General features: G+C 37.4%; 1 protein-coding gene across 4 annotated transcripts in view; it reads left to right on the top strand.

Moving 5' to 3' along the window:
- Nucleotides 1–26,781, top strand: part of LOC106074717 (focadhesin-like) — a 256,547-nt gene that overhangs the window by 186,888 nt on the left and 42,878 nt on the right. For all 4 annotated transcript variants that reach the window (XM_056013337.1, XM_056013354.1, XM_056013344.1 and 1 more), the window contains 3 exons: nucleotides 12,840–13,020; nucleotides 16,285–16,512; nucleotides 20,842–20,956. In XM_056013337.1, coding sequence (XP_055869312.1) covers nucleotides 12,840–13,020; nucleotides 16,285–16,512; nucleotides 20,842–20,956 — 524 coding nt within the window. The remainder of the gene's footprint in view (nucleotides 1–12,839; nucleotides 13,021–16,284; nucleotides 16,513–20,841; nucleotides 20,957–26,781) is intronic.

Below are 26,781 nucleotides of genomic sequence, written 5' to 3'. Positions count from 1 at the left end.
CAGCCGCTTCCTTCTCTGAAATACTCGGCAACATTTGCGTATCAGTTTACATCACCTTTTTTTTTTATAATCAACCTGCATCTTCCAAATAGGAAGTCGCATGCGTACTGCTTTAGGGAGGAACGTTTTCAAGTTTTCATGCTTCTTTTCGTATACTTGTGAATCAAATACATTGTATTGTAGTAACGTTTAAGTTGGTGAATCCAGTATTGTTTCAAAAAATTAAAGAATATGTTTTCGCTCCCCGAATATATCGTCACCTTACACGGCTGCATACATCCTGTTGTTGGTATTAAAGTGGGTAAAAAAAATGATATCAATAATAAAGCCCGCTTCGCACTTTATGTCTCAGCCAAGACGTTGAATTCAATTATTATTTTATTAAATTTACTTCTGTGAAGATATAATCCTAACACTTTTAAGAAAGCTTTAAGATCCCCATTCACAACAACAGGTTTTTTAAGTTGTTATTTCTTTGATTGTACTTTTTATGAACTAGGTTTATATTTGTATACAAAGTGTGTGTGTGTGAGAGAGAGAGAGTGAGAGAGAGAGAGACTAGATACAGCTAGCAAGATTCAGATATACATTTATTGAGTTGCTTTGAAAGTGAAAATTTAGGATATTTAGATCTAAATTCTCGTTTTCAGCGGACTCCGAAAGCGAAAAGCCGCTCTATTATTATCCGTCCGTCCGTCCTTCTGTCAAGCAGGGCCTTGCTAATTCTTGGTGTAAATTATTAAATTAAATCATAACTTATTTATAATAACAAGGTTTCCGCGGCATCTTGATTTTCCAGGGCCTCCTTGGAATCTCCATAAATTGCGAAATAGATGAAAAAGTCCTGGAAATCTCCTGAAATCATTAAAATCTCCTGAAAACTCATGAAAATAGACAAAATTGTCATTATGAGATGCCAATAGTACGCACGATTAAAAATAAAAGTCATTGGCAGCTTTCATTTAATAAAAATTTATTGCAAAGACTAATCTATTTTCTAATAAAATTGTGGCATGCTTATCCTTACCCACACTTGGCCCCGCTATTGTTAGGGCCGGCCATGCTGTCAAGAAAAGAGAATGAAAATCCGAGATCATGACATTTTAAATCTTCCAAAGATCTGGTGCCACGGCAGTATGCATTTTCTGAAAATGAACAGTTTTGTTTTTAAAATTAATTATTCATGCAGTTGTTGTTTTTTTTTCAATAAAAATACATCAAGGGAGGTAAGTCCTTATAATAAGTCACAGGCTTCTCCATTGATAACTCCATTTATGGATTCGCGCATTAGTAAAAATAAGAATAAACTAAGGTCACAATTAAATTACTAATGGCTCATTACTAAACATTTTTTAGTTTAATTCTAATTTACGATATCAAATTTTTGTTTAATAGACTTTGTATCGTACATTCGTTTTAATATTTTAAGACTATTAGTCCCTTGTATCTCTTTAGGCAACATTCTGTTCCCATCACATAGGATACATAGTTCCAATACTAATCTACATTCAAAGTTGTATGCAAATCTGTAGTAACAATCTACATCTCTTTAAATTATTGTGACCATTCTAAACGTTATCTGAACACATTTTACACACACACACACACACACACTAATTTGCTCTATAACTTTTGTAACACTAACTTTTTATTCCTGTAATAATATGGAACTCTTGCTATGAAAATAAAAACAAACTTGAGATTAGCCAATGTCTTAAAAGACGTCCAGTCCTTGACCAAAGTCCAATTCCGCTAACCCCTATCATTATCATCATTATCTAGTAGTCTACTGCTTTCAGGCGAAAATGACCTGGAGCCAGAGCTTGATCCTAGAGTTCAGATCTATGTCAAGACAGATTTTCTTGTCTATCAAGGGCATCAAACGCGACATTTAAAGTTGAGTACAACTCTGTAATCTTTGGTCGAGGGAGAACTAAGGAAAGGGGGGGGGGAGAGGGGGAACATTGATCTGCTTGCAGTTCATTAAAAATTTTTTTTTAGCATCAAACTCAACGTCTGGGATTTGTTTACCCCTGTTACGATTATCTTTTGTTTCTTTTCTCATAAATATTTACAAAAGAAATCTGGTGTGAAGTCATGATCGTACTTTCATATTCTAAGTTGCGGGTGTGGGTGAGGGCGACACCAATCGTTATAGAAGGCCTCATCGCTGACCTGCAACGTCACAACCAGTTGGCAGTTTAGACCAGTAGCTGTGACGTGGCAAGGATCTATTGGTCTATACTGCCCACAGGTTGTGACGTTGTAGGTCAGTGTTGAGGCCTTCTCTAACGATTGGTCTCGGTGAGGGTTAAGAGAACGTTCTGGGCAATCTACTAGTTAAATTGAACTTACAGTTGTAATGGACGTAGAAAGTAATTCGTCTAGCTAATGGGGTGTTTCCACTATAAACTGAACCTACCCCCTTCTTAATAGGATTGGTAAGTTAGCTTTAGACGTCTGGAGGATGCGTTTGTGCATCTAAGAATGCAAGACAACGCTTAGCGACAGGGCTCCATCCCGTACCCCGCTGATGGAGCTTACACGGTCTCAGCTTATAGGCTCCCTCATACCTACTAATTTTCGAAGAGGCGAGACATTAAGTTTTTTTTTGTTTTTTTTTCCGCCGAAGATTGAGAAATGCTGCTTTAAATTCTAATATAGACCCCGTTTTTTTTTTTAAATTATTCTGTGTGTGTTTTAAGGTTTAGGAAAAGAAATGGCCTCCCCATCTCCAAAGTGAAAGCCTTATATTGTTTACAATGTCACTGCCATGCACTGACATACGCCGAGGCAGCCAAATAAATTCATGACTTAATTCAGTCAATCTTTTTTTTTAGTATTTCCGCCATCTCACGGTCTGGACAGAAGTAACTCTTCCTGTACCAGTAGCCCTTATTACTGCCAGTGTTGGTCAATTTCGGCCCCGGGGGGAAAGATCTGTAACTTTTATAACCAATGAACATTAAGGATAAGGTCTCTCTCTTCCTCTCTCTCTCCCTCTCTCTCTCCCTTCCTCTCTCTCTCCCTCTCTCTCTCCCTCTCTCTTCCTCTCTCTCTCTTCCCAGCTCTTCCGCAGGCCCCACTCGTTTTGATTTCTTAAAGTACATGAGCTGTTTTCTCGGTCTTCATGTGTTTTTGTAATGTCAATATCTAAAGAGATATTTATGTTATTACACATGGAACAAATAATTTCTCACATCTAGACCTATGATCTTAAAATTTAATTTAGAATTTCAACCATATCTATTATTTTTTTTAAAAGTAAAACATCCTATTTCTATATGACAAAGTACATCTCATGTCTAAAGATGTCTAAAGGAGACATTGTCTTATATAATATATGATTTACAATGCCTCTATTCAACTCGTAACTTTGTGGAAACTTCTGGGTGGGAAAACCTTATGGTTGGAACCTGGACACGGATTTCGCAATCAGCTCTTACTATTTTCTTAGAAATTAGACAGCTGGTCTATATTAGTTTGGAAAAGAATTGCTAGCTAGTTAGACTCACTAGTCTAGTTTGATAGTTGTAATTGTTCAAAGTAAACAAAATTAATTAATTTAAATTTAACTAGAGAAAGAGAAACTATTTATCAAGAACTGTAATTCCTCATTCGTTCAAGACTTTTCTAAATGAATGTTCAGGAACATTTTGTGCATTGTCTTCTACATCTAGATCTAAAAGCCTGTCATTGTTCTATTATCAAGTCTTGTAGATCTCTAGTCGCTTAACCACTGTTCTTTCTCGGATGGGGGAGGGGGGGCGGAATAAATAATTTTTCTTTTTTTTTTTTTTAAAGGTATTGTGTCTTGTACAAAAAATAACGAAATTTTAGAGAGAGAGAGAGAGAGAGAGAGAGAAGAGCATGAGAGAAGAGAAAAAGAGATGGGGGGGGGAAGTGGGAATAAAGAGATATTTTGAATATTAGACGTCTGAACAATGTCCGTTGGCTTAACTGTCGTGTCCATTATGCCCGCGGGAAAAGCCGTGAACTTCCTGTGAATTGTCCATCCCAATCAATGACCATCGTAGATCAACTGCGCGTTGATCCTTGTCAGACTTGCGAATCCAGATCCAGCGGCAGTCCAAGCATGTACCGACCAATTAGCTGTCTTGTGTTTGGAGACATTTGTATCAAGGACCCACAAGGTCAATAAACTCACAGGATCAATTTCCGTTTCGTATCCCCATTTTTTTATACTATCTTCTACTAGAAGCAGTTGTTTTTTTTTGTTTTTTTTACCATCAACCTTTTTTTTTTTAGGTCGAGTCCCTCGCGGGCGTCGATTTATGTTACAGGCTTTCTGATCAAATAACCTTCAGAGTTAGTCGGACTTTCTTTCTCAATGAGCTTGCTATTGCAAACAACTTTGAAAAGTAGAATTACGAAAGGTCTAAAACAAAAACAAAATTCTTAGCCCCAAGGAAAGTGAAATGCGGACGGACGCTTTTCAATAAGTCTTGGTATGTACATCTCGTATCATACTATTTAGAGGTGTTTGAACTTGGCAAACTAAAGGCTCAAGACTGCATCAATTTTATATAACACTGACATTTAGCTACATAATACTAAAAAAAAAGCAAAATATACAAATACTTTTTTTTATAAGGTTTATCTAAGGGAAGGAACTCCACACTTACAACTATATCTCTCAATAATGTAGAAGTTATTTCCCTTTCGGATATCAAATAAATTAATAATTACTGTTAATAATTGATTGACAAATTAATTTTTTTTATTGACTCATGTTTTGTTATGTACAATAAATAATTGTTCAAGGTTTTAACTAGTTTCGAGAATGGATGTGGGATAAATAACGTGTACAATTATCTAAGGGGACAGAATCCTACATATTTAGCCATATATGTGAATACTGAAGGATTGATTTCCCTTGTTGGTATAAAAAAAAACAAAATTAATTACCAGTAATTAATTGGCTAATTTTTTTTTCCATTCATTTACTGTCTTCGCGAATAACTAATTGTGCAAAAGTTTCAACTTGATCCAGGAATGGGTGTGGTAGAAATAATGTGTACACACTTGTCACCAGACCGACAGAGTGAGTTGATCAAAGTTTTGTAAAAATCTTCACAACAACATGTTTAACTTTAGGTCTTTTCGTCAACATGGAACAGTATGCCCCAGACACGAGAAGGATTAAACCTGAAATCTTTATAAATACTCAGCGACTGGAAAAAAAAAAGAACCATCTCAGTGAGTGCCAAACTTAAAAAAAAAAGTTCATTCCAAACTTTTGACTTGACCTTGGCAGTGTTGCTTTCGGGAAACTATCAAGAAGTCTGGCCAAGAAGAAGGCCTAAGCGTCTCAATAGAGCTAAATATCTATTGCACAATAGTTGGAATCTTGCTATGCCTCTATTATTGTTTTTTTCTACATGCTGCTTTTTGCACTATTATTGATTATGGCCTCAGGCGATGCTAGAGTATCTCAGTTGCAAAGGTCCACTTAAAATAATTTAGAGATATTGGGCTGAGCAATTTTATAGATTTCTCTCTTAAGTTCTTTAATGTGCATGTGTTTGTGTGTTCTCGTACATGTATGACTTGATCTTGTTTTTGTGACAGTTTGTTGAAAGACTTGACCCGCTCATGTGGTGACGTGTATGGCTGAATTGCGACACGATGAAATGTCAGAATACATATCAAGCTGTTTTTTTGTGTTTAGACGCACGATGAATTTCGACCTTCTGATTGTGTGCTTTATTGAACGATAAATTTCGACCTTCTGTTGTTGTGTTTAGTCGAACGATGAATTTCGACCTTCTGTTTGTATTAAGTATTCTATTTGTTTCATCTTCACTTTAAAAAAATAAGTCCATGCTGCATTTCGACATTTTCATAGCTGCCTACTTTTGTATCAGTTTTCTCTGCAGTCTCTATCGTCTGGATCAGGTTAGACGCTCCCCTCGTACATTGCTGGAGTTTCCGAGACAGTCGGTGAACACTTTCCAAACGCTAAACAAGTTAGTCTAACCTCGGGGCATGCGATACCACACCTGGACAAACACGTCTTCCTTAAGACAGACACACAAACAGACAAAATGAGAAGGCAACAAGTTGTTGTAATGAAGAGAGTTTCTAGTGACATGGAAACTTGTTTTGTTTTCACCATGCCCTTGGAATGAGTATTGATGGATAGAAGAGCAATACATTCTCTGAGTCTAAGTCTCTAAGTCTCAGTCTCTTAGTCTCAGTCTCTTAGATTCAGTCTCTTAGTCTCAGTTTCTGAATCTAAGTCTCTTGATCTCATTCTCTTAGTCTTAGTCTCTTAGTCGTAGATTTCTTGATGCAATCATTCTTTTGTTGACTGGGTGAGAGGCAAACCTCGTTTATCTGCTTATCAAGGGGGCTGGAGTTCGAATCCCGTCTCGAGCAAAGTTATGTTTGCTGAGCGCCCAAAGGCAGCACGGAAACCTACTCCTAGAGGACCTATTCCCCACCCCACAGGAGATAGACCAGAGCGAACTGAGTTTTTAATGATGCGTTATACAATGGCAATTAAAAGAAAAAACAAAACACTTGCAAACAACGCCTTCTACTGACCTATGCCAGACTGATGTGTACAAGATGTTCGCTTAATTGAATGTGCATGACACTAATGCATCATGAGAACTAGAAGTCCACACGTTTTTCATTGCAGCAGAAAAAAAAATGCATCATAGAAGAGCCACATAATCAACTATTGTAAATAATTATGAAAAAAAAAAGACAATCAGTCACATCAATGAATACGTTTTTTTTTAGCTTCGTAAATGAGTAATATGAAAACTAATTAACCAATCAGTTTTAACCCTTCTAATAGCTTGCAAACTCTTCATGACTGGACCGGTATCTCGATAACAACTCTAACGATTTTCCTAGAAATTTGACAGTTATGTAGATCTTGATTGAAAAAAAAACCCCAGAACTTTTGGTTCGTTTTATACGTTTCGGATGTTACTTAAGATTTGAAAACAAATACAACCTAGCCCAAACAAATACAACCTAGCCCAAACAAATACAACCTAGCCCAAACAAATACCACCTAGCCTAAACAAATACAACCTAGCCCAAACAAATACAACCTAGCCCAAACAAATACAACCTAGCCCAAACAAATACAACCTAGCCCAAACCACCCGCAGGATGACGGGCAAGGCTCGAAACAAGGACCATTGTTATCATTGAACAACAGCCCTGAGCGCATACCACACGACCAGGATCAGTAGCGTCTGTTTTAGACTGAGTAATACACTCATTCGTATAGAGACACACATTATGTGTTACATACATTCTGTTTCCGGTGTTTTCCAAACTTTTCTAACAAAATATTCTTGTCCAATCCCTAGACCAATGTATGCAATTGTTAGTTGAAACTCTAGGCCATGAAAGGTTCCCTCCACTGGCCTTTCTGAACAATTGTTCGGTCTGAGAGGGATCCAAGCAGATGCAAATTGGTTACACCTGTTTCCAGGGGCTTATGTCACTAGGGACTAGAGACGAAGCCGAAGAGCGAGCATTCCAGGGAAACCCCGCCATTATTGTACTCTATACCACACCGACCTCTGCGGGTGACCGTCATAAAACTGCCCCTTGAGGAACGGCGTATGGATCGTGACTGGACTGTTGGCGCTCTCTTCCATTCCTGCCAGTGCAATGAACTCGGTTCCTTGGCACCCCAACGGGGATCTTGTTTTACTTCCTTCTTGACCTGTTCGTCTACCCTAACGAACAATTCCACCACGTTGATGCCGAGAAAAGTTGTACCTGACCTTGAGAACGTGATTTGTCTCGGCCCTTGCTTTCAAAATGCTGAAGTCTAATCTAGATGTAGGCTCTTTCTAAGCCACTTCTGTTAATTGCTTTCTGCTTAGACTTTGTTAATAATATGTTCACGTTAGTTGGTCCTGTTGTTAATATGAATGGCCGTATCGAATATCGGATATATCAAACAAATCGAATCCGTTCGTGATTAGGCCGTATATTGTTGTGTGCAAGATATATCTGGGTTACTTCCAAGCGTGTCAGAGTGCGGAGAGGTTGTATTTTTATAATTGGACGTAAAGCAACGCCCAATAAATAAATAGTTCAATTAGTAGATCATTAATGCATCCCACGTTCCAATGTTCGGTTTCAACAGATGTCCTTGGTAATGACGTATACGGTAATACGAATATACGGTAATAATCGATGTGTTAGTCTGTCAATTAGAAGTATTGAGGTTGACCATCGAAAATGTCATAGTTAATCATCTACTTTACTTTTTGTATTTGTCGAGTTTAAAGACAAAAAAAAAATGAATGATGGTTTTGTGTCCGTTTTTAGTTCAGCTCTTAATTCCATGAAATGTATCCACAACTTACGAAACTCCAAAGAAAAGAGATTCGCAGAGTTCCCTTCTATTTTGTACCATGTCTAGAGACAGAAATGTTTGAAATAAACACTTAAGCTCTTGGATTAATTATTTAAATAGATAATAATACGAATAATTTTAGCTATTACTTTAGAATATATTTGTAGGAGGTTACTTGTATAGCAACATGACATGCCTTGACATTAAGTTTAGGTGAAATATATTTCCAGTCAAACCAGGTATCAATATTGCATATATCTAGGCAATTATTCTAAAGTGCATGCTAAATTCGGATTACATACAAGATAACATCTTTTTATATATATTTATATATTGAAGCTGTCAAGAAAGTTAATAGGAAATTTAATTGATTGAATGTGGTTTTTATGTAATTAGTAAAGTGAATATGTCTGGCTAAAAATTAAAATCCTTAAGTCTTATTCTGAAAGATTGAGTGTCATTCTTAAGTTAAGATCAGTTCTTGCCATATAATGAAATGTAAATTTAGAGCCTCTACCGCCGTAATTGATTGGTGCGATATCCTACAATTGGTAAACATCCCACCTAGGTGGGAGGGGAACATTTACATTTCCTTTCCGGGCCACAGCATTGCGTGGAATCCAATGACCTTGAGTCTCGGCATCTTAATTCTGTGGCCCTCGGGTCCTAGATTAAACGTCACGTATCAGTAACTGGTTCAAAAACAGAATGTGAAGAACTATAAATAAAAAAGGCTCTTCAAGAAACTGATTTTCTTTTTTTTTTAACAAACTTTGTGTTATCAAAATAACAGTTATAGAAGGCAGGGGGAGGGGGTGGGAGGAGAAGAAAGAGTGCAGTGGAGATTTGTTGTTGTTTCATTCATAGCCGAATCTCTAAATAATTTGTTCCCATCATGCAATGGATATAACGTAACTTAAAATGTAATCTAACGCGTTTTCACAAATCACATAGCTAGGTATTTATAGTTTCTATACCATATAAAGTGTATAATTAGAGTACTTTTGTTTTTACAGTTGGAGTTGAACTACGTGTTTGATAGTGAGTGGTACTTACAACTGGGATTTATATCCCCCCTCCCCCTAGTGTGCAAAAGCCCCCCTCCGCCTTCCTCCCCTGTCCTTTTTCCCTCCATCGATCCTGGAACATCTCAATATTTCCCAGTGTCTCTCTAAATGAAAAGAATGCTGAAAGCGACGCACTGAAGGATGGTGCTGTCTCGTGCTCCGAAGTGATCGGACAAAATAATGGTCGTTGTTAGCTGGGAGTCCTTAACTGTCAGTTGGAATTGAAAGTGAGAGAGAGAGAAAGAGAGAGAGAAAGATGTAGGACGAAACATTCAAACGTGTGGACACCCTTCCAGTGAAAGCCTTTACAACATGGTTCCCTTATTATCAATGTTCTCCCTGAACAAATGTCGGGGGGGGGGGGGGGGGGGGGTTTTGAGAAAGTGTCGCTCAAGATGGATGGCTATTTGTATGTTCGTTCACGTTTTGTCTGTTTGCTGTCTGTTGCTAATGTAAACTTCCCAGATTTATTCCTTGAGTTCAAGTATCTTACGACACTCGTTTTCTTCTTTTAAAACAAAATGTTTAGGGAAAATCCGGTTGTCCAGAATGAGTGCTTCCTGGAAACCAGACTCCTCCACTTGTTTCAAATATTCGTTGGAGAAGAGGTGTTGTTTTTTTTTAAGAAACAAAATTCTTTGGCATCGCTTTCATGATTATTCGAACATTATATAGTTCTACTTTGCGTTCGACGTAGAATATTGATTGAAATTTTAGAAAACAAAAATTCCTTCTAAATTATACACACTGTAATTTACGAAAACCCATCACTGGAGAGTACAAATGGTATGGATCAGAGGATGAGATCTCAGTTTTATCTCCGACATATGGAAGTAGAGTTTACTACTTTTAAATATGATTCAGTAAAGTAGAAAAGAAGGCGACCGTATATGACTATTGCAACGATTTACTAAGCTTCATTCAGAGATTTAGTTAAATTGGTTGAAAAGTGTAGTCTCTCCCTTTGTAGGAAACTTTTAAACAAAAGGAACGTATACAATTCTTATTTATGACTACTCGCCGCACCACATTTAGTGCATGAATCTTTGAAGTAAAACCATTGATTAGTGCTACTCAATATAGGCAGCAGGGAATCTACTACTCTTGAGAATCCTTTTTCTGAATTGAAAACCATTCGTAAATGATACGCAGACATGCCCCAGATGTTAAGAATATAGTGAAATAATTAGACATCTATAAGTAGAAGTATAGACTATGAAGCTCTGCAGTAATTTATTCCGTCGGCTTAGTTTGATTCCTTCCCATCGCCCATCTGTTGTCCCACGTTTTTTAGAGCTTCTGATTGGCTGGAGATGTCATTGGCTTAATTCGTTATTCATGTAGCGGAGTGAACTCTGAGCCGTGTCACCGACACCTCAACGTATTGATATTAGATTATTTAGTACATTTAGTGACTTTCATTGTGTGGGAGGAAAAACGGTTTTATGTTATTACAAAGTATGAAGGGTCAAGGTTTACTCAAATCTTCTGGCCGGATCTAAACTAGTCTTCTCCCCCACGCCACTTTCGAGGATGAAGCCCTCTCCATCCGAACGATGAATTACAAAGTTTAAAATGTGATTGAAACTCTTTTTTTTTGGGGGGGGGGGGGGGTTAAGAGAATCATTTTTTATTTTAAAAGCTCTTACTATCCACGTGACACTGCCTGGACCCCCCCCCCCCACCCACACACACCTGAAACACTTTGAATAAACTGATTTTACCTACATTTTAAATAATTGGATCGCTTTAAATTTGATTTAGTGTCTATATTTTTTCAGGACATGTTTCTTGTACAGTAAAGTTTAGTCAATAGTCACTATGGTATTGTGGAAAAAATGAACAGAAAGGCGCTAACAAATATCTGATTTAGTAGTCTACATGTTTGTCTACAGCCCAGATATCTGTTTGTGAAGAGTACATTTCTGTATAGCCTACAGCCCAGATATCTGTTTGTCAAGCGTACATTTCTGTATAGCCTACATCCCAGATATCTGTTTGTCAAGCGTACATTTCTGTATAGCATACATCCCAGATATCTGTTTGTGAAGCGTACATTTCTGTATAGCGTACATCCCAGATATCTGTTTTTGAAGCGTACATTTCTGTATAGCGTACATCCCAGATATCTGTTTGTGAAGCGTACATTTCTGTATAGCATACATCCCAGATATCTGTTTGTGAAGCGTACATTTCTGTATAGCATACATCCCAGATATCTGTTTGTGAAGCGTACATTTCTGTATAGCATACATCCCAGATATCTGTTTGTGAAGCGTACATTTCTGTATAGCATACATCCCAGATATCTGTTTGTGAAGCGTACATTTCTGTATAGCATACATCCCAGATATCTGTTTGTGAAGCGTACATTTCTGTATAGCATACATCCCAGATATCTGTTTGTGAAGCGTACATTTCTGTATAGCCTACATCCCAGAAGCAAAATGCTGACTAGATGACGTCTAGTGTTGTTTTTTTCTTTCCGGCGCCCTCTGTACTAGAAATGAATGTTTTGATACGAACTGCACACAAAACAGAGTCGCACTTGGCACACCTCGTTTTCCCCTTTTGGTCCTTCGTGCCAAGTCTGATGCGCTCTCTCATTAGGCTTCATCAAGAAGTCGGGCCACGTGTTCCGGTCGTAGACGTCATAGGCGGTAACCTTTTTAATTTCTCCTCCCCGCTCCTGTTAGCTCTGCCAGTCTTTAATATTCATCAGTGCTGCTATTCCCGAGGGTCTTATTATCTCCCTTTTTTTCCCACTCTTGCATTGCTGAAGTGATACAAGAATTCTATAGGAAATAAAACATATGTATATTCAATGACAAAGTGAAGGTGCGGAGATACATCAATACAGTGTAGGTTTGACGATAACAGTCCAGCTTTGAAGGTTGTCTCTCGCTCTGAGGGTTTTGTACGGTCGGGGAGCTAAACCTGGCTAATAAATACCATGGCAAGGTCAACTAGGTTGTGTCCTTGACTTGCTAATAACAACAACAAAAAAGCGAAAAAGAAAGTAATAGAACTTTGAGTTGTGGAGAACTAAAAATATAAAATAGATAAGTAAAATAGAAAGAAAAACAAATAATATATATATATATATTAACTAGCCAAGAATTGGGCAAATTGTTTGATGTTATCAAATGCACTAGACAGACACCAAATAAAATCATACTCTTTGGGCTGGTCAGACGTTATGTTATTCAGCAATTTGGAAGATTGCTTTGATCAGACGCCGAGATAATTGTGTCATATAAAATATTATAAAACGTGGTTGTTGTGTTATGAAGAAAAGATGTCATCGATGTTTGATGTTGAAACTAAGTTCCTGGTTTATTTCTACTCTGACAGATTGTATTCAGTGTTGGATACGTTGAAACTAAGTTCCTGGTTTATTTCTACTCTGTCAGGTTGAATTCAGCTGCTGCTCTAGAAATACTTAGACCGTTTCTCTTCTACGTTTTCCTGGAGCCTCTACAATCCACTCAGTACAACAACACCCGGACTGGGCTGTGGCGAGTGTTGCTGGCCGCCGCTAGGTGTGACCAACATGTCCTCGAGTTCATTGTCTCCTTACTGCCCCATGTACCAGTAAGTATTATGTTGATGATTTATCCAGCTAGGAGAATGCACTTATGTGTGGTCCGAGTTTTCCGAGTAAGTCTGTTATTTTATAAGGCTGTCCTAAATGTATGCCCTTTTCTTTAAATGGTACGCCATTAGTATTTGAAAGTTATTTTTTGTATTTCAGATCAAACTAGAACACTACTTTATATATTATATACATTTTAATTATTATTTTGTCAAGAGTGTGCAGTTCTCTTATTAGTGCTGCTAGAATTAAAGAGACTGTAATTCTCTTAGCATAGTTAGCAGGCTGGGGCATCAGCACGTTTCACTGAGTGATCTGTATTGATAGGATGAAGTGTTGGTGAGTAGTTCTGTTCATTCACACGTGAATCAAATGTCATCCGCTTTATTCTGGCTTCGTTAGTAGGAGGATATCAAATTGGAAAATAAGGAGGTGCATAATGTTAAGTAGACATTCTCTCGGAAGCTTCCACACAGTTGGATGCAGTCTTGCGATACATTCCTGGGATACAGTCCTATTATTTTGTGATTAGTGGCATTACAATGTCCACCAGAAAGGCAAAATCCTATTTAAAACAGATTGTATGTTTCTTATGTGAAGCAGAACAAGAAAGCAAAAGTTTACATGCCAAACTTTTTATTAAAAATAACTTGTCTAGCTCAAGAGGAATAGTCTGTATGGAGCAGGTGTTGAGGTAGCCTCTCTGTTGCAGATGTTGAGGTAGCCTCTCTGTTGTAGATGTTGAAGTATCCTCTATGTTGCTTGGCAGTTAAGGTAGCCTTTTTTTTAAAGAGATTGAGGAAGACTAATGTTGATTGAGGTAGACTTATGTTGATTGAGGTAGTCTTTTGTTGCAGCGATTGCTTCTTGAGTGGAAGTGTTGTTGTAGAGAGAGAAATCAAGCAGAAGTTGTCTTAATGTTGTCTTAGTTGTCTAGTAGGAAGTAGCTTCCGACACCAAACTTTGGTAACTTAGCATCACAAATGTGTGTTTTAGAATTATAGCATAGCTGCATCCAAAGCTACATCAGCGGAACTAAGAAATCATGTGTCAATAAAAGAAGACAACATTTGGTCTAAATTTAGCTTATACATTTCATCGTTTAGCTTGTATTGTCAATATTGAGGGTCTAGAAGTTTGGTATTCATATTGATTATCTTTTTTATTGCGGAAAGATGGAAGGGGGGGGGGTTGGTAATGCAGTAGTAAATTGTGTATTTATGTTTATTGGAAATACTTTTCTGTTTTACAGAGCAACATAAACTTCAGAAGCCATAAATATTTTTGAATGTATACATCACTTTAAACTACAATAACCATTGCATCTTAAAGTGCATGGTAAACAAAAAAAAAAGGTAAAGATACCCCTTTCAGACCTTTTGAACTAAGAGCAAATACTTTAATGGTCATTTGTTGGTAGGGCCGACGATGAACGAGTCATGTGTCAGCATAAAGACCAACCGCCTTCCCCATCATGTGTCAGGTACACGTGAGAGTTGGGTGGAGTCAGGGGCGTCCTAAAGTTCAGAATTCCTGTTTCCACCGATATTTAAACTGGAAGCCCTCCAGTGTGCTTTGCATTTCCTGAAAATACACTGGTATGACAAAATAGACAACACCAAACTGTGGGAGATGGGTGGACAGAGAAATATAGAGATGCAGATCTTAGAGAGGAAGTGGAGATGGTGACGCAGTGTACTAGATGAAGGCAGGAGAAATATAGAGATGCAGATCTTAGAGAGAGGAAGTGGAGATGGTGACGCAGTGTACTAGATGAAGGCAGGAGAAATATAGAGATGCAGATCTTAGAGAGGAAGTGGAGATGGTGACGCAGTGTACTAGATGAAGGCAGGAGAAATATAGAGATGCAGATTTTAGAGAGAGGAAGTGGAGATGGTGACGCAGTGTACTTGATGAAGGCAGGAGAAATATAGAGATGCAGATCTTAGAGAGAGGAAGTGGAGATGGTGACGCAGTGTACTTGATGAAGGCAGGAGAAATATAGAGATGCAGATCTTAGAGAGGAAGTGGAGATGGTGACGCAGTGTACTAGATGAAGGCAGGAGAAATATAGAGATGCAGATCTTAGAGAGGAAGTGGAGATGGTGACGCAGTGTACTAGATGAAGGCAGGAGAAATATAGAGATGCAGATCTTAGAGAGGAAGTGGAGATGGTGACGCAGTGTACTAGATGAAGGCAGGAGAAATATAGAGATGCAGATCTTAGAGAGGAAGTGGAGATGGTGACGCAGTGTACTAGATGAAGGCAGGAGAAATATAGAGATGCAGATCTTAGAGAGGAAGTGGAGATGGTGACGCAGTGTACTTGATGAAGGCAGGAGAAATATAGAGATGCAGATCTTAGAGAGGAAGTGGAGATGGTGACGCAGTGTACTTGATGAAGGCAGGAGAAATATAGAGATGCAGATCTTAGAGAGAGGAAGTGGAGATGGTGACGCAGTGTACTTGATGAAGGCAGGAGAAATATAGAGATGCAGATCTTAGAGAGGAAGTGGAGATGGTGACGCAGTGTACTTGATGAAGGCAGGAGAAATATAGAGATGCAGATCTTAGAGAGGAAGTGGAGATGGTGACGCAGTGTACTTGATGAAGGCAGGAGAAATATAGAGATGCAGATCTTAGAGAGAGGAAGTGGAGATGGTGACGCAGTGTACTTGATGAAGGCAGGAGAAATATAGAGATGCAGATTTTAGAGAGAGGAAGTGGAGATGGTAACGCAGTGTACTAGATGAAGGACATGAAAGAGCTGGGAAGCCATTAAAAAACTAGCAAGAGACCCTGGAGTGTGGCGTGTTTTTACTGAGGCCCTATGTTCCATGAGGAACGCAAAGGAAAGATGATGATGCATTTCAAGCTATGATCTCGCACATAGCAGTATGGTTGAATAGCTAAGTGGATATTACAACGTGCCACGGGGTTGATCTTTACACTGGCTAATTTTTTTCTATTTTTTTTTTTCAATGACAAATAAAATATGAATGCTTGAATGTTTAATTTACTATTTTATTTAGCATACTATGTGTGTGTGTGTGTATAAATAATTGCTGTATTTTAAAAGCACTCTTTTATCTGTAAAGTAGAAATTAATCGCAATAAATTTGACACGACAACTAATTAGTTAAATCAAAGTTGTGTAAAAATATTAATGCCGCTAGAAAGAAATTTTGGAATAAATATTTCCACTACAATATGCAGAGTTGTTGCTTAAAGAATACAACCATATCATAAGTCTCTTCTTTAAGTCTACAGGCAGAGATCAGCTACTGGTTGTGTCACAGATGTCCACAGACCTCATTGAAGAGCTCGTTTCTAGGATAAAGGAGCAGAAGAAACAAGGTCACTCCACTCTCTGGGCGACCACCAATGAAATGTTGTTATTTGGCCTCGATCTCATTCTCAAGGGGATCACTGCTGGGGCGCCGCTATTCGAACTGTCACAAAAAATGTGCATGCTGGCGCAGTTTCAAACGGTGAGTAGTCTTGATTTGTAATGAGAGAACATTGTGAATTAAATAGAACGAAAATAAGGGGCAGCATTGACCAGGGCACGAACCACAGACCCTTGATTTGACAACTCAGCCTAGCAGCAACAGAGTTCCAAGCGAACAAAACCATTCAACCATCCATATTTCGAAAAAAAACGAATCTTTTTATTAGTGCTGGCCTTTATTCAGCCTTCACCTTATACCCAGAGGTTAACGGTCACATGCCCCACCCAGCCTCACCCCATCTCGCCATACCCGCCCTTCAACTAGAACACAGCGCCTACACAATACATTAAGAAAACAAGAAAACTTAGAAAAGTAAAAAAAATACTTAGAAAAAAAAAAGGTTGATGAATTGAAATTGTATCAATTAGTTTGGATCATTCATGTAATTAAGTATGTACTAGATCTAGAGTCTAGACTAACAATTAGAAATATTTTTGTCAATTGTTTTTGTCTAGCGCAATTTCATGCTTTTAGATTTCTCAATACACTATGATCCTATCACTTGTCTGTCCATTTAGGAAGGCTGGGAAGGGGAAAAGAAAGGGGTATCTGGATGAAGGTTAGCGTGATAGCTTTTTAAATGTATTTTATTAAAAAAAAAGTTGTAGGATTTGAATTCGAACTTTAGGGCTCAGGCCTCCACAAGCCAATACACTAACCACTGTGCCAGTGAATTGCTTATGAAACTAGAAGTTTTCGTAGCTATCTGTTGTTTGTTTTAAAACTTTAAAGCGACAACCTTATTCTATACACAAAGTGTAACGTGGACCAATTCGACTTATTCTGCCACATGCCAAGCACAATCTTTACCTTGTTGGATACCAAAGAAAATAATTAATTGCCAATAATTAATTAATTAATTGTTGTTGTTTATTTGTTGATTCTTGTTTTGTTAGGTACAAGAAATAATTGTGCAACATTTCAACATTTCAACCTGATCCGAGATCGGGTGTGGGAGAAATAAAGTGTACAAAAATTGTACCAGACAGAGCTGAATAAGTTTTTTTCTAAAAAAAAAAAGTTGACTTGTGGAATTAGTATTGCACTAATTAACAAGCGGTCCCAGCAGGTTAGCAATCTATTGTATGAAATCTGAGGTGATAGGACATTCGTGGAGAGGTGCCTGTCATAAAGCTTTTAGTGTTGCGGTAAGGGTCACGTTGACCCACATTCATTTTAAAAACTCATAATGTGCTAGGTAAGCTCACGAGCTCCTTATTAATTCCAACGTCCTAGCATTCAGTCACACGAGGAGCTAATCGTGTTAGGCTATGAAGTTATATTCACAAATATCCATCTTTAAAAAAAAAAATAGTTGTTCTGTCAACAGTTTATCTTATTTGTCTTCTATTTTATTGTATTAATAAAATTGTAAACATGATTTATTTAGCTTTTTATTTTGTTTTACCAAGTCCACAATTAGATCAGGGCTCAGCTATCATCGTGGAACAGAAAAGGGAAGGGGAAGGGTTACGTCAAGATTAGTTTTGGACAAAAAGTCGTGCTCAAATCTACAACTAAATAATACTCGAACCACAAACCCGTAGGTATGGTCTGGGACTCGAACATACAAAATGGCGACACGGATGAAATAGATTTAAAGAAGTCACAAAGTAAAGCATTTTTTAAACTCTAGCTTGCACATATGTTTGTAACTAGCTTGCACATATGTTTGTAACAAGCTTGCACATATGTTTGTAACTAGCTTGCACATATGTTTGTAACTAGCTTGCACATATGTTTGTAACTAGCTTGCACATATGTTTGTAACTCTAGCTTGCACATATGTTTGTAACTCTAGCTTGCACAGATGTTTGTAACTCTAGCTTACACATATGTTTGTAACTCTAACTTGCACATATGTTTGTAACTCTAACTTACACATATGTTTGTAACTCTAACTTACACATATGTTTGTAACTCTAGCTTGCACATATGTTTGTAATTCTAACTTGCACATATGTTTGTAACTCTAACTTGCACATGTTTGTAACTCTAGCTTACACATATGTTTGTACCTCTAACTTGCACATATGTTTGTAACTCTAACTTGCACATATGTTTGTAACTCTAACTTACACATAAGTTTGTAACTCTAGCTTGCACATATGTTTGTAACTCTAACTTGCACATATGTTTGTAACTCTAGCTTGCACATATGTTTGTAACTCTAACTTGCACATATGTTTGTAACTCTAACTTACACATATGTTTGTAACTCTAACTTGCACATATGTTTGTAACTCTAACTTGCACATATGCTTGTAACTCTAGCTTGCACATATGTTTGTAACTCTAACTTACACATATGTTTGTAACTCTAACTTACACATATGTTTGTAACTCTAGCTTACACAGATGTTTGTATCTCTAGCTTACACGTATGTTTGTAACTCTAACTTGCACATATGTTTGTAATTCTAACTTGCACATATGTTTGTAACTCTAGCTTACACATATGTTTGTACCTCTAACTTGCACATATGTTTGTAACTCTAACTTGCACATATGTTTGTAACTCTAACTTACAAATATGTTTGTAACTCTAACTTGCACATATGTTTGTAACTCTAACTTGCACATATGTTTGTAACTCTAGCTTGCACATATGTTTGTAACTCTAGCTTGCACATATGTTTGTAACTCTAACTTACACATATGTTTGTAACTCTAACTTACACATATGTTTGTAACTCTAACTTGCACATATGTTTGTAACTCTAACTTGCACATATGTTTGTAACTCTAACTTGCACATATGTTTGTAACTCTAGCTTGCACATATGTTTGTAACTCTAACTTACACATATGTTTGTAACTCTAACTTACACATATGTTTGTAACTCTAACTTGCACATATGTTTGTAACTCTAACTTACACATATGTTTGTAACTCTAACTTACACATATGTTTGTAACTCTAACTTACACATATGTTTGTAACTCTAACTTGCACATATGTTTGTAACTCTAGCTTGCACATATGTTTGTAACTCTAACTTACACATATGTTTGTAACTCTAACTTACACATATGCTTGTAATTCTAACTTGCACATATGTTTGTAACTCTAACTTGCACATATGTTTGTAACTCTAGCTTACACATATGTTTGTACCTCTAACTTGCACATATGTTTGCAACTCTAACTTACACATATGTTTGTAACTCTAGCTTGCACATATGTTTGTAACTCTAACTTGCACATATGTTTGTAACTCTAACTTGCACATATGTTTGTAACTCTAGCTTGCACATATGTTTGTAACTCTAACTTACACATATGTTTGTAACTCTAACTTACACATATGTTTGTAACTCTAACTTGCACATATGTTTGTAACTCTAACTTGCACATATGTTTGTAACTCTAACTTGCACATATGTTTGTAACTCTAGCTTGCACATATGTTTGTAACTCTAGCTTGCACATATGTTTGCAACTCTAACTTGCACATATGTTTGTAACTCTAACTTGCACATATGTTTGTAACTCTAACTTGCACATATGTTTGTAACTCTAACATACACATATGTTTGTAACTCTAACTTGCACATATGTTTGTAACTCTAACTTGCACATATGTTTGTAACTCTAGCTTGCACAGATGTTTGTAACTCTAGCTTGCACATATGTTTGTAACTCTAGCTTACACATATGTTTGTAACTCTAACTTGCACATATGTTAGTAACTCTAGCTTGCACATATGTTTGTAACTCTAGCTTGCACAGATGTTTGTTGTGCAGACTATTCATCATTGAATATGAACAAAATTTTAGATGAAGAAAAAAGTAGAAACTTGTTTGACCTACCGTGGTGGGCTAGAACACAGATCGCTTCCAATGGGTCAGCAACATACGCCATTCTTTCTCCCCCCCACCCCTTGCCCAACTGGTCCAGACCAGATATGATCGTTGAGTATTTGATAAAGCTTAAAACATGAAATAGCGCTAATCAAAAACAATTAGGAAAAATATTTGTAATCGCACAGATTTATTGTTGTTTGTCTAGATCTTGACTATTACAAATGTATGGTCCAAACTAATTGATACAACTACGCTCTTTTATAAAAGTTTTTTTTTTGTCGTGTGTCAGACGTCTGCGTCTTTGCTAATAATAATCGAGAATCTTAGAATAAGTTCGTTTATTGATTTCCTACATACTACAGTACTTTTTTATATTAGTCTTGTCTTGACTTCCCTAGCTAGCCCTTTTTCAATTAATCTTTGGGCCCGTGTCGGTCCTTTTTAGTCTCTCAAATAATCACTCGAACTGTCACTCATCTACATTATTATCTCCCCTCCAGACTGCTCCCACCGTCTGCTTATTTCAAACCGTCAAGGCCAACACGGCTCTTTTACAGCTGAGTGAGATCCTGGCTCGTGCGACCTTCTTCCAGCAGGCTCAACTTATTGACTTTGGTAAGTACATCTGTAAGGCTTAGGGTCAACTCTAAATCTTCTACAGAAAGTTGTATTGATATTGCTGTTTTTGAATAGCTAATATTCAGACATCTGTTGACCCCTTCTATGGATTTTTATTTATTTATTTATTTTATTATTTTTACTGAGTGAAATTCATGAAATACAAATTCAGCTCACGAAAGACATTTCTCTTCACAATTAGAAGCTGCCACATAAACAAACATTTCTGCACTAAAAACAAAAATAAAGTATAAAACAATTGTCGCAGCTCTCATGTCTTAATTTCCAATGTAGGTTTAGGAAATAGTTCATGTTTAGTTTTAATTTTGCTATGGAAAAAAAGGGAGAAAATAAAACAATATTGTTTTAAAAATATGGAATCTCCTGTAAAATCCTTTAAGTTATTAACGAATAAACCTTATTCTGGAGCATATCATTGCAATGATTTAAAAGACAAGTGTGTAGAAGGTTTTGTATTTATTACTTGAGTAACTTTTATGAGTAATCATCTCGTAAAGTTCTAGATTTACATAGTTCTATACTCTATACCTACATCTTTCAAAGTTATTAGTGATGGGTTCATTATCCCTATGTTACTAATTGACTTTTGGATGGATGCATGTGGCGTTATCTGTAGATCGTACATGGCGATCTCATAGTGGAAGGTACATTGGTACTCTGGGATCTCATAGTGGAAGGTACATTGGGACTCTGGGATCTCATAGTGGAAGGTACATTGGGACTCTGGGATCTCATAGTGGAAGGTACATAGGTACTCTGGGATCTCATAGTGGAAGGTACATTGGTACTCTGGGATCTCATAGTGAAAGGTACATTGGGACTCTGGGATCTCATAGTGGAAGGTACATTGGGACTCTGGGATGTCATAGTGGAAGGTACATTGGGACTCTGGGATGTCATAGTGGAAGGTACATTGGGACTCTAGGATCTCATAGTGGAAGGTACATTGGTACTCTGGGATCTCATAGTGGAAGTTAAATTGGGACTCTGGGATCTCATAGTGGAAGGTACGGTGGGACTCTGGGATCTCATAGTGAAAGGTACATTGGGACTCCGGGATTTCATAGTGAAGGGGTGGAAGGTATTTTTAAAAAGTTCAACTAAATCCAATAGTTTCATGTAAATGAACAGCCACCGTATGTTTTAGCTTAACTTTTAAATAGTTGTTGTTTTTTTTCAGCCATCGATCGTATCTGTCCAAAGGCAATGTTGCAATGTCTATAAAATATTCAATAAAGGTTTTATAGGTATTAACAAAGTATGTGTCGGTGAACGGAGAAGTTTGCATAACGTTTTGACAAATCTTCTATCAACTCACTGTCTGTCTGGCACACATTTTGACCACGTTATCTCTCTCACTTCCCATTCTGTGACCAAGTTGAAACTTTACAAAAAATGATACAATTATTCATTTATCCTAACAAAACAATAATGAATAAAAAAATTAGACTTTATTGCTTATTTAATTGGGGTAATTAATTAATTTTGTTTGATAGTGAAAACGGAAAATAAATCTTTCAGTATTGAGAGGTATTACTGTACATATGGAGTTATTCCCATTAGATAAACTTTATTTTTAAGGTGGTTTTTTTTTTCTACTTTGCTTGTCTCATTATTCAGAGCACGGTGCACTGGTCTACTATAAGAGTCTAACATGTAATATGGAGGAGGCGGGTTATTCGGACAGCCCCCCACTTCTGTTCCAAAGAGTTTACGTGGAACGTGTCAAAGCTTGCTTACATCGACAACATCTCACTTCTGCATGTCACTCCTCGTTCAAGTGGACGTAACTCCAGTTACAGTTGACTTAAAGTATCTATCAAGAGTAAACGGAAATTTAGTTTTCTCTCCCTTTGGCAAGACAAGACTGTCTTACAGATGAGCTTGATCTTTGTAACGTGATCTTTGTAAAAAACATTTTTCAACCTAAGTTTACCAAACAGTGCTATGCAGTGGAATAGCTAGCAATGTGCGTGTGGTGCGGGCCGCATGGTGCGTCAAGTGGTGGGAGGGCATCAAATTGATAGATTTTCTATCAACACATAAGAAAGAGCTACTGGTGCAAATACCTTCCATGAAATAATAAACCCATAAGAATAACGTCAGGATAAATATAAATTTTAGTCGCCTTTATTGAACCCTCAGATGGAAATCAATCTCGATGATTCTCCCAGCGACATAGACAAAAAGGAATTTTGTCTGGGGGCTTCAAATAATTGTCACAGTTTCTCCAGAAGTCTCTGAAATTCCAAAAACAAGAATGTCATTCCCCGAATATGGCCATCTTGATTTGCAAATTTTTTTTTCCACTATTGAGTAAAGTGTGGCTACATGCAAGCAAAGTCCAAACTTACTTTGATGACGAATTTACAACTCACTAATTTGGCAATTTCGTCTATTGAACAAGACCTTGCGGGAAAAAAACTGATTTCGATACAATTATCAATAGTTTGCCGTCAAGAAAGCACCTGAGATTCAATTGTATTTTTTTAAATCGAGTCTTTGCGAAATAGCAATGCTTATATTATGAAAACACTTCATTTCGAAATTAGAAACTTTTCGCTGTTCTAAAACTTTTTTTGGAGGGCATCAAATTCCCTAGGTATGCCACTGGTGTTATGTTCAACAGTTCACCTGCCTTACCAAACAGTGCTATGTGTAACAAGTTCAACATTTCACATGCCTTCTGTTCAGTGTAAAGCGCGCTTATATTTGTGTTACATTGCAAAGGACCACAATCTGCACATCATTTGATTTCCTTTTCTATTGCATTCTCTATAATAACTCTATATCATAACGTGAACGCTGTATTCAGACGAAGTCAAGAGGGTTGCGTGTTTCAGATTGTCTTGTTTCAAACTTGCACAAATAGAATTTGCGTTTATTGTACACGTATCATAGAATGGAATGTTTGAGATTCATCACCACTTCCAAAAATCTTAAAGCGTTTTTTTCCTAACTCAATTTCTTCTCATTATAAATCATCTTTTTTTTTCGTAAACCCCCCCCCCCCCCTTTATTTTTTTCTTCTTCCACTAGCAATGATTCTCAAAATGTGTTCCTTTGAAAACAAAGTGATAGGTCCCAAGTTTATTTTAAGTATGCCCTAATAAGCTCCTTCTGTTTCTTTGCTTTTACTTTTCTAGCACATTTGGAGTTTCACAGCCTTTTTTTTAGCACATTTCATTTCACATTTTTTGTAGCCCATTTGGTGTTTTACAACTTTTTAAAGTTTAGCACATTTGGCGTGTCTTTAATTCTTATCATTAGGTGTATCTCTAATTCTTATCATTTGGTTATTTATTTTCTTATGTTTGGATTTAAAATCCGCTTCAATGATTTGACTAATTCACCTTGAACTTTCAACAATCTTTTATTGTGTCTCATTGCTTTAAACTACTCACCAAACTTGTAGTTCACACACAAAAAAGTAACATTAGACCCTGTCAGTAACATTGGACCAAATTACTTTTACTTTAGTTTCAAGGTTTTGATGCTCATTCTGCAGATCAGTGTTTCCCAAACTGTGTTCCGCAGGACCCTAGTGTTCCGCGAGGTATGACGAGATGTTCCACGAACTATTGGTAAATCAACTAGTAGGCCTACACGTGAATTAATTCCAAATTAAATGATGAACAAAAAATCTTGGTAACTAAATAAATTTTATAACACGACTATGAACTTTCAACTGATATAGATTCTGGCTAATTTTACACAAAGATATATTAAAAGGTTAACCATTTAATGATTTTGCTCAAGTTTTTCTTAAGTGTGTCACAATATTTCTAAACAAGCTGCCCCTTATTTGATTTGAGTTTCCTGTAACCTGTTGGTTCGATGCAGGATTTTCTATGTTTCAACAAAGTCAAATTATAGAAACTGGCTTGACGCCACTCTAGATAGTAGAATTCAACTTACCAATAGCCTGATATCAAGAAGTTATGCTCTTGAAGGACACAATACCATTAAAGTCATTAAGCCTTGTATATATATATATATATATATCGCAAAGTCTGAATTGGGGAACGTTACTATTTACTTTATTATTATTTTCCAGGACTTATATATATATATAATCAAAGTGTTCCGAATGTGAGAAGCGTTCCGTTAAGGGAAAATTTTGAACAACGCTGCTGTAGATCGATACACCGCTGTCATCTTTGCTTCACACGATAGAAACCAAACGATAGCCACCCTGGTAATAATGCAGTGGGTACCGTGTCACATAGATGTCAGAGGTAACACTGCTGCAAACTGCTTGGCCCACCAGGGAGGGCTAAATCATCTACCGAGCAGGCTGTGAGTTCCCATCATGCTTTTGGCAACAATAACAAAATAGAAATGGGGAAGCTGCTGGGGGGGGGGGAGAGTACCCGCTGAATATGGGGAGCTCATAAGGCGACCTGACCACGCCCCATCGTGGTTGAGGCTGTCCAGGCCTGGGAAAGCCAGTATAGCACTGACCACTGTCCTGTTGGCTCATATTTCTCATGGCTCAGGCCAGACTTCGACTCACAGTACCCCGGCTGCTGGGAAGAGGATACCGTGTCTCATATTCTTTTCAACTCCCCCAGCAGGGCCGGCCGTACACATAGAATAACAAGCAGCCGCCCAGGGCCTCCGATTGTTGGGAGCCTCGCACAGTACTAAAAAAAAGGTTTGAAGAGAAGAAATGGCGAAACACGTGTTCAGCGTTATTGTTGGAGTGCACTAGGTTTTTAATCGAGTAATTTTATTTGTTTGCTCTTTGTTTTCTATTTCATTTGGGGCTTCTAATTCACTTCACCCAAGGCCTCAAATTATCTAAGGCCGGCCCTGGCCCCAGACTTGCTGACCTCCGTCTCGACTGGTCTGGAAAACCACAAGTATGTATGGTGACATACATGCGCTACGCATAACAGCAGGGTTATTGTCATGGGCTTATGCAAGAGAGGATGTGAACCTCTAAGTTTGAGGATGATGATGATGATGGTCTTAAAAATTACTGCCTTTTCCTTCCCCCCCCCCCCAAAAAAAAAAAGGATAAACTCATCTCGAACTCAAACCGTCGCAGTTTATTAGTCAAGTGGTTTCTCTCACTCACCACCCACACATAGACAATGTCAAGGCCGTGCTGATATCAGGCACCTTACTCTCCCGCCCGAAACAATATTTTGAAAGTCTATCTAAATTGATTTTTTTTTTCTTATTACTGTTCAAAAAGTATATAGCCTACAATCCTTTCAAGAAAACCTTTTTGTGTTTCATTTCCAAGCATATGCCTGATATCTAGATCTAGTTCTATTAGCGCCACTTGTAATTATCTATATTATAACACGGTGCATATTAGTTTAAACTTCAAAAATCTTATGGTTTCTTTTAGTTTACTTTCTTTACAGTTTCGCGGTCTCCGCAGGTCAAGAAATACATTGCTTTACAGTACCACTGTTGCTGAAAAAAAAAAGTCAAACCAATTAAGAAGAAATTAACTTTCTCTAGCCCAAGGACACATTCGCTGAAAGTGTCAATATGGCTGCGATAATCCTCTATATTTGTACCGTATGTTGTTATTGGACCTTTTTTTCCCAAGTCAGGCTAGATGTATTAATACGCGTCTGTGAATGTTAATCAGTGCTGCCATTGCTATGGGCTTCCTATTCAATCTGGACAATTCGATGTTATTTTTTTTTAAAGCTCGTATTGATGTGAGGCGGAACAGGAAATTATTGTCTTGTCTAGAATTCCCTTAGCTGCAAGGTACATTCTAGACAACAAAAATGTGCTTTCTTTCAGCTGTTCAATAAAGAAACAAAACTTGTGTT

The sequence above is a fragment of the Biomphalaria glabrata genome, chromosome 1 (genome assembly GCF_947242115.1).
Source record: "Biomphalaria glabrata chromosome 1, xgBioGlab47.1, whole genome shotgun sequence".
In the NCBI taxonomy this organism is placed as follows: domain Eukaryota; kingdom Metazoa; phylum Mollusca; class Gastropoda; family Planorbidae; genus Biomphalaria; species Biomphalaria glabrata.
Note: the sequence above shows the minus strand (reverse complement) of the source record. Positions and strands in the feature narration are given on the sequence as shown.